This window comes from Salarias fasciatus, chromosome 14, assembly GCF_902148845.1.
Source record: "Salarias fasciatus chromosome 14, fSalaFa1.1, whole genome shotgun sequence".
Taxonomy (NCBI): Eukaryota; Metazoa; Chordata; class Actinopteri; order Blenniiformes; family Blenniidae; genus Salarias; species Salarias fasciatus.
The window spans coordinates 11,532,839-11,541,935 of NC_043758.1; the positions used below are offsets into that span (position 1 = coordinate 11,532,839).

The 9,097-nt window shown below is 41.6% G+C and overlaps 1 protein-coding gene across 1 annotated transcript; it reads left to right on the forward strand.

Moving 5' to 3' along the window:
* The first annotated feature begins 351 nt into the window (after positions 1 to 351).
* On the forward strand, positions 352 to 4,181 carry LOC115400724 (prolactin-releasing peptide receptor-like). Its single transcript, XM_030108738.1, has 3 exons — positions 352 to 796; positions 1,073 to 1,470; positions 3,954 to 4,181. Exons 1-3 carry the CDS (start codon positions 352 to 354, stop codon positions 4,179 to 4,181), a joined length of 1,071 nt encoding a protein of 356 aa, XP_029964598.1.
* The last annotated feature ends 4,916 nt before the right edge of the window (positions 4,182 to 9,097 follow it).

The window sequence follows — 9,097 nt, forward strand, 5'->3', positions numbered from 1 at the left end:
AGAACGTGCCTGAAGCTTCGTTTTTCCCGTTCTGTTTAAACTAACTTGCTCAGCAGCTTAGCAAGCAGGGGTTGTTTGCTCATGTTATCAGGGTGATTACCGTAATTCCCGCAAAAAAGGCGCATCGAATTATAAGGCGCTCTGTTGGGGTTTGAGAAAATTACAGGCTTTTACGTGCACCTTATAGTGCAGAAAATACGGTAACTTCAATCCATCCAGGATATTCTAAGATTTTTTTTAAGAAACTCACTTGTGTTGTTGTTGCAGCAGCAGCATAATAATCTGTTGTCTTTCGTGATTCAGTATTAATTGGTTTTGTTTTGTTTTTTTTCTAATTTCACTTGCACAGATATGGACACGTTCGTGGACTTTGGAATGACCCACAACATCAGCCATGAAACTGGACAAGACAACCTTGAAGATGTCAAAAGACTGAACCACAGCTTGGATATGTTCGTAGGCATGGAGGTTCTCCAGCGGCTGAAGCCTCTGTTCTTGCCGCTCTACAGCGTCGTAGTGGTTGTCGCTGTTGTTGGGAACCTATTCCTGTTGGCCTGCATCTTGGCTGACAAGAAACTTCATAACGCCACAAACATTTTCATTGGTAATTTAGCAGCTGGCGACCTGCTGATGTGTTTGAGTTGTGTTCCACTGACTGTGTCTTATGCCTTTGACAGCCATGGCTGGGCTTTTGGAAGACCCCTCTGCCATTTGGTCCCCTTGCTTCAATGTGCCACAGTGTTTGCGTCAGTGCTTTCACTCACTGCCATTGCTGTGGACCGCTACATCGTTGTAGGTAAAACACCAAACTCATGAAAACTCAACATATTTACATGGTATTCTATATTTCCAATCCAAATAATGACCCTAATAAAACACATTTGGAACGTGAACGATTTTAGTAAATCTGGCATTTGAGGTTGTGAGGGGTGAGGGGTGCCTCGGGGGTGTTGTGTCTTTTGAGCTCTGTCAGAGCGGGCTCATCCTCACAGAATTTAAACACCGGTGGTGTAAAATAAAATCGATTGCATGAAAGATTTCAACAGCGCTGTCTTTCCCCCACTTGTCCCAGCTCACCCTGTCCGGAGGAGGATCTCTGTTTGGGGTTGTGGTGCAGTGACTCTGGGGGTCTGGCTTTTATCTCTGGCTCTGGCCGCACCGCCATCCCTTTATACACGTTACCTGGACCTGCGGCCCACTGGCGTTGACCTGGTCGTGTGTGAGGAATTCTGGCCCAACAGTGGAAATCTGCGGCTGCTTTACTCTTGCTTCATCCTCATAGCCACCTACATGATCCCGCTGCTGTCAGTCAGCGTGTCCTACTGTGCCATCACCATCAGCCTGAAGCGCTACTCGGTACCCGGGGAGCCGTCCAACAGTCAGCAGCGCTGGAGCCAGAGGAGGAAGAAGACCTTCCTGCTGCTGGTGGCCTCAGTGCTCGCCTTTGCCCTGTGTTGGCTGCCTCTGCAGGTGACTGGTTTTCAACGTTTTTTTTTTTCCACGGAGCCCTCCCAGATAGGCAGCAGGAAAACCTGCTGCTCTAATGTCTGTTTTACCAAAGTATTACACTGATGCCCACTTAAAGAAAAAATTACACATAAATAGATAAATAAAACAATTTTGTAGATCTGCTCTGAATTCTGGAACGGTATTTTATTTCACATTTATTTAGCATGTACAACTCTTATGCCTCTGACGAAGACCCCAGCACCCTTCGGTTATCTCCTATATGTCTTAATCACATAGTAACCCTGAAGATCAAGAGATCAAGTTGACATTCTTCTGTCGATAACTATCCTGAAATTATGAAATCAGTGACGTGACACAAACCTGAAATTTATTTGCCCGTGCAATTATTACATTTCATGCATCATTAATCAAGACAGATCATCATCATTTTAATGCAACCGAGGGACAAAGAAAGTGTCGACAATGAGCCATGCAAATGGCTGTCCGTCGTATCTGAATTTCCTCATCTCATTAATTGAATTGAAGGCGAGTGGAGAGTTCACGGCGTGGTACGACTGTAGAGGCAAGCAGACAGAAGAAACTACACGGCACATGATGTGCACCTTAAATGGCTTTTTAGCCACATCCAGTGATGCTCTGTCTCATGAAAACTGAGGAAAAAAAAAAAAAAAACTTTAAACCTTGCATGGTTTTATAGCAACATTTGTTTCAATGAGAAAAATGTCCAAAAAGAAATTGAGAATTCAATGACACAATGTCACATTTTATACAGGCGCCGGTGGGTTTTATGTTTGAAATTTGGGGTCATTGTGGTGAACTAGTTTCTTGCTGTGTTGCCATGAAAGCATCTGGGTTTTGTTTCAGGTTGTGTGTGTGTGAGGTCTGCATGGTTCCTTTGTGCCTGCATTGGTTTCCTTTATTAATTCAGCTTCCTCTCACAGGCTGAAGACATACAAGTTAGGTAAGGTAATCTGTTACTTTAAAAACTACACTAGGAAATATTTTTTCAATTAAATTACATTTTTTTTGTATAGCGCTTTTCAAAACACTCAAAGATGCTTCACAATACAGCAAAATAAGTAAAAACAACAGCATAAAATCAGCAGCAGTAAAGAAAAAAAACATTAAAGGTGCTGTAGGCAGGATTTTGCTAGTCAATGCTAATTTTTCTGTTTTCTTTGGATTAAATGTTAGAGTATCCATTGATAATCCTTTTGGAGTGTAGCATAATTGCACTACCGTGAGGGCGCAGCGTTTCCATCTGTCTCTGTTCTGAGCTGAAAAGGAATCTCGACAGCTCCAGGTATCTTTGACCAATCAGAAGAGCCCCAGAGGCTCTAACCGTGATTGGTCGAGGGGCATTCGTCACACGTTCTTGTGGGAGAGGCTTAACTTGCGTAAGGGCGTCATGTCAGAGAAAACAGGACAGGATTGGCTGTGCTGGGTTTCAAATTGCCATCTTAGATGGGTCAAATCGCCATTTTGCTTAGGTAAACCAAAGCAAGATGGCGGAGATGCTGAATCCTGCCTACAGCACCTTCAAACATTAAAGGCAATTTTGAACAGGTGGGTTTTGAGTTCTTTCTTGAAGGTGGGGAGGTGGGAGCAGTCACGGAGAGGTTGGGGCAGTGAGTTCCAGAGGGTGGGGGCGGCGATGGAGAAGGCTCTGTCTCCCCAGGTCGGGAGCCTGGTCCTACACGGCAGGGACAGCAGGTTGGAGTTGGAGGAGCGGAGGGAGCGAGATGGAGTGTGGAGGTGGAGCAGGTCTGTGAGGGATGGAGGGGCCAGATGATGGAGAGCTTTGAAGGTGATCAGGAGGAGTTTGAAGTGGATGCGCTGCGGGACGGGGAGCCAGTGGAGCTTGTGGAGGACAGGGGTGATGTGTTCACGGGAGCGGGTGTGGGTGAGGAGGCGGGCAGCGGAGTTTTGAATGTACTGTAGTTTATTGAGGGTTTTGGATGGAGTACCGTAAAGAATGCTGTTGCAGTAGTTGATTCTGGAAGTGATGAAAGCATGGATTCAAGTCTGTATATATTATATTAAATCTGCATATCATTCAGACTTGGTCTGGATATTGAACTGTTAGTATGGTTAATAAAGTTGGCAAGTCATTATGCAGCTCATTAGGAAAGATGGTAGATTGAATAGAAAACAGAAATACTGAAGTTATGAATAATTAAAGAAAATTCCAAAAACACTAACAGAAAACCAATCAAGCTGGGATGAAATTAAATGGGTTACTATGGAGACTCACTACTGCCACTTAATGTACAGAAATGGCATTACTCTCAGTGCATATTGAAGATTGAAGAGTTTGCCTGGCATAGTGTCCAGAATCCACCCTGCTCCTCAACCACTATCTGCTTTTTTACCACAAACAGCCCAATAATCAAATTATTATAATTCCAAATCTTGACCATGTTGTATTATTTCAGAAACTCCGTGAAGATTCAGTTTAACATCGTTTTAATTTTTTTGTGCAGGTGCTGAACCTGTTGCTGGATTTGGACCCAAACTTCCATATCATAGGAAAGCGCTACATAAACGTGCTGCAGGTCTGCTCTCATTTAGTGGCCATGAGCTCTGCGTGCTACAACCCCTTCATCTACGCCTCCCTGCACAGCAAGGTGCGCATGCACCTGAAAGGCTACCTCTGCCCATGCCGCAAGCGCCAGAGTGGAATGGTGGAGACGGGAACATCCAGGAGATGATTTAATGCCACGGTTGTCCTTTTGTCCGTGTCAGACCTGAACTCTGACACCACTGAATGATCTGAAGTGTCGAGAGGATAGAAGGCAATGATAAACATCTGTTTGACTCATCCATGTGCTTTCAGCTTGTTGTCACTCAAAGATATTATTTCATCTCTTGTACAGTTTCATCAGAGGAAAGTTCACGGAAAGTTAATTTCAACCAAACACCCCAGGAGGGAAATCCAGTCCAGGCTGCTTAATGTTCACTGTAATACAGAAGAAAACAGATTTATCTCTCCATCAGGATTTTGGTGTGGTTTTTGAAAGGAGGAGCTTCTGGAAAAGACACTGAGCAGATCCTGCAGCTTTAAAAAAAAAAAAAAAAAGCCGAGCCAAGGCATAAACAGAAGCCTCTGGCTGAAGATCTCTGCAGCAGGCTGACACGAGGGGCGGTTTCACTGGTTACAGCATCTGGTTATATTTAAACAGTAAACACTCGGAGGAACTGACCGAACACTGAACTCCTCACAGCTGACAGAGAGTACAGGCCGAGTGGAGGAAACGTGCAGATAATATTTGTTTCAGCTTATTCTAACAGAAATATGTGTTTCAAAGTCTAATTATGTATATCAGTTATGTCTATGTTGTAGTACATCATCCAAATGATATGAATTATGTTGAAATGCATATTTGTTGCTATTTATGGTGATATTGTAAAACAATGTGACTTTACATTCTAACGCTTCATTTGTGCAATAGAAACTTGTGTTGTACTTGTGCATGTGTGACGTGCAAAGCTTTAACGGCATCATCCAACTCCTGTATTTATCATTAATTCAACGCTAAGTTTCTGAAGGTGTCACTTCATTTTTAGTCAGTGTTTTTGTTCTGTCTTGAAAACAAGACTCACAACAGTCGACTTAATATTCAGAGCATGAAATAAAAAGTCATCCATAAGCATCAACCTGTGGCTGCTGCTCTGATCGAGCTCCCATCAAGTGTGATTAATAATTTCCAGCCTGAATATCAAGTCAGTTTGTGAGATTGCCTTCTTAGCACTCACCAGAGATTTGACTAATGTGTCCTGAATTATACGTAAGCGGCATTAATTCTGTTCCTTTAGTACTGTTGAGAACTTCAGTTGTAACTTTTATTTTAACTGATGCTTCTTTTTCATGATGAAAAGATTATTAAGTGGAGCATAAAAGTATTATTTATCGGATTAAAATGCATATTTTTGAAGAGAATGTGATGTAAATGTAATGAAGACAAATTAAAATAAGGCAAGTTAATAGTGAAAGTTTCTGACCCAGTTGAATTGATGTGTGCTTTTCTTTTTACAGTCTGTGGATCCCAAAAGTACTTAAGCACAAAATATTTGAGTAGAAATTCCTTAGGAAGGTCAACAATGAATATTTGAGACTGCGCAAGTGTTTCCAGCACTTTATCGGGGATCTATACATCATGTGGATTTAAAATACAATTATTTGATGTGTTTTATTAAGGTGCTCTGTGAATTAGTTTTGCCGCAAAATGAAAATGATTCAGCAGAAAAGAAAGATGTGTTAACCACAGGAGGGTAGTTCCTTCTTCCACCCTGATGAATTGTACCCCGGGTGCATCAGTCTGCATAGCTGTGTGTCCAGTATTGAATCCAATCAGCCTGTTTGAAACTTCCCAAATCCATTTGGTTCTGGCAAGAACACAAAAGTCCTTTTGAGGGTTTCATTCAAGCTGACAAATCCCAGCTCCGCAGCCAGTGTTGATGATGCCAGTTGTCATCTTCAAACGGTCAGATTATTATGCTGTTTGTCTCCAGGCAGCCTGAAGTAAACCCCGTGACTGTATTCAGCTCAACACTGCAGGAGGTTTGTCTTCAAGCTCTCCCCTACAAGGTCTGCAACGCTTCCACTCCTCGCCAGGCTGTAGTTTGGAAGATGGATTTCAAATCCTTCCTCCAGCGTCTTGTATCCAACAGACAAAGGGAGTTTATAGATTTAACAACAATTGATCTGCACAGTGCCAGGGTGAAATTGTGCCACTATACACAGAAAAGCTGCAATTTTATCACTGTGCAGGAGTGACAACAAGCACAGGGCAAATTTGAACACAGCCAGCAGCGATGTGCAGATAACGCAACGCAATGTGATCTCATGTGATTTTAAACTCTTCTCCAAACCGGATTTGGAGCCATGGTGTGCTCACATAATAGGCAAGCAGTCAGAGATCGAAACGTGGGCTCAAGACTCGTACTTCAGTCAGTCTCAAGGGCTGATGTTATTACCTTTTGACTTGACTTGATGAAATAAAAAGACTTGGACTTGTTTGGCTCTCGCTCAGCCACTTCAGACCTGGACTTGATTTGACACCTTCTGACTTCTAAAACAAGGATTTGGTTCAACTTGTGCAAGCAAAACCACACCTGCTGCCACAACTTGATACAACATTGCTGTCTGAACGTTTCCTGCAGAGCTTCTCCTCTTTCACAGCCTTTATCATAGAAATCTGTTGAAATATGTCCAATTTATGTTTTGTTGCTGATGTATTGCGAACCAAAATGCCAGCAAGGCTGAGTAGCAGTGCATCGATACCTTATATGCACTTGAGAAAAAACACCATTTGCATGATTCTTTTATGAGTTAGGTGCAACAGCATTTGCATTGCAATGACATATTGCCGTTATAAAAGCGATTACCCGGTGATAAAAGAAGTGACCACTCAATAAAAATCTTTTTGTGTTGCAGAATGAAAGCAGAGTAATTTAATTGCATTGCGGGTGTCAAATTCAATAACAGAGTAATATTCCTCTGCTTCTTAGAGTCTGCTTTTCATCACAGACCTGTCATTAACGCATGTGCATTCAAATGACACAATATGTGAGTGTTGAAAATAAGCCATTAAAAAAAGGCATAAATTACCATTATGCCAATAATTCAACTATTCATATGCAACTAATTGATTCCTGTTAAGTTAAAAAACATACATATAGATTTTTTTTTAAATTATGACTACCAGAAAAAAATACACATGCAATCTTCAGACATCATCGCTCCAAATGTTCATCTTCAAAAACAGGTAGCAAGCCGTCTTGCACCCTCAGTGGCTGCTAGTGTTATTGTTCTAACATTAGCGAGTCTTCAAAATGCAAAAAATGCTTTTTACTGCCTCTAGCAAATACATTACCTCACCTTTATCGGAGCGGTTTGCTATACTTTCCACATGCTGGCAGTTTATAGCTGCTTTATTGTCATTAGTTTATAAAAGCCTTGCTTGACTGCTGAAGTGTGCATCCTACTGCACGAGCATGTGCAGCCGAGAAAACCGGATTCTAACAGACCAGAATGAATTTGCAGTATATGAACCAACATTTCACCTCAAAGTATTGAGTTCAGTAAGATATGCTAATGCTCACAGGTGATGGATATGACTATGGAAATCTGTGAGCTAAGAACAATTGTCGTCATAACTCAAGTTATTTGGGTAAACTTTCTAGTTCAACTTATTTGTATAAACAGCCTTCACTTTTCACAGTGAAAATTCAAACCCACTATATTACCCCATGTTTTGATTTGTGATATTTACTGTAATACAAAGTAAAGCAGTAAAGAAAACAGAAGCAGAGTCAACAAACTAAAGAAATATTTAGAGTTGCTTATACATATATGTATACACATACATAACATCATCACCATAACTGAATTATGTATTGTTGTCCAGTTACAGATTTTAATAAATCAATCAGTGGCTCATGCAAATCAGTTAAAAGCTTAGTTATTATTGCAATTACTCTTTATTAAGGCTTTGAATTTTATGAATGTCGATGAGGGAAATAGAAAAAAGTCCATCCAATTTTGGCTTTCGCTGGTGTACGTGTGAAGTAGAAGCACATGTGCAAAATCAAAGATGCTCAAAGAACCAGGCGGTGCCTTTGTGCTGGTGTATAAAATTCGTAATTCATAGCTCTTTTCATGAATTAAAGCTGCGGGAACTTTAATTGGTATATTTGTTTGTGTGTGTGTGTGTGTGTGTGTGTGTGTGTGTGTGTGTGAGAGAGAGAGAGAGAGATAAGCTGAGAAGAAATGAGCTCTGAGAGGTCTCAGTGGTATAGATGACAGCTCATGAGCTGAGCAGTAAAGTAATCACTCAATTATTCTGTCTGGGAGTCACGATAAATCATTAGAACTTTAGAGGTGATATTAGTTTGAGGTTATTTTAGGGATATTTTTTTGAACCTGTAGGGAGGAAAGTTTGGAGTGCAGGATTCCATCTGTTCTCTGTCATAGGTAGGATTATTTAGACCAGTTAATTGAGTGGTCCGAAAGTTTGGAAAAGTTAGTGAGGAGTTTAAATATTTCTTGTACTCTTGTTGTAGGCTCTTGTAGATAGAGGAAACTGATTGTTCATCCCGTTGCTCATTCCTCTTCTCTTTGCCACATCGTTTTGCTTAGATTTTTCTAATTTAGCGATAATTGATCAGACTAGGTGTCTCTTCTCTGCCTAAGTTTGTGGATTTGGTGAATGTCGATATTCTTCACTGTCTCTTGAGACAGTTGAGAGTGGTGATCACCTGCTTCTCTGGATCCTCCAATCCAGTCTCAGGGATGAGAAGATGAGGTTCTCCTGCATTGGTCGGGACTGGACGTCCAGGACGGTCTCCCTGCGCTCAGCTGGTCCACCTCCAGTGAGACTGAACAGGGCTGATTGAACCTGATCCCACCTAAATGTGACAGCAGCAGATATCAAAACTCATCAGACCTGGCAACACGTTTTTTTTTTTCCCCCTTATCCAAATTCACTGCGCATGTATGTATGGTAGTAGGAGTTTCACCAGCAAAGACATCCAGGTGGGTCTTCTGCTGCCGAAGCCCATCTGCTTCAGCGTTTGTTTTCAGAGATGGTCAGAGATGTTAAACTCTGGTTGTAGCAAGAGGTTA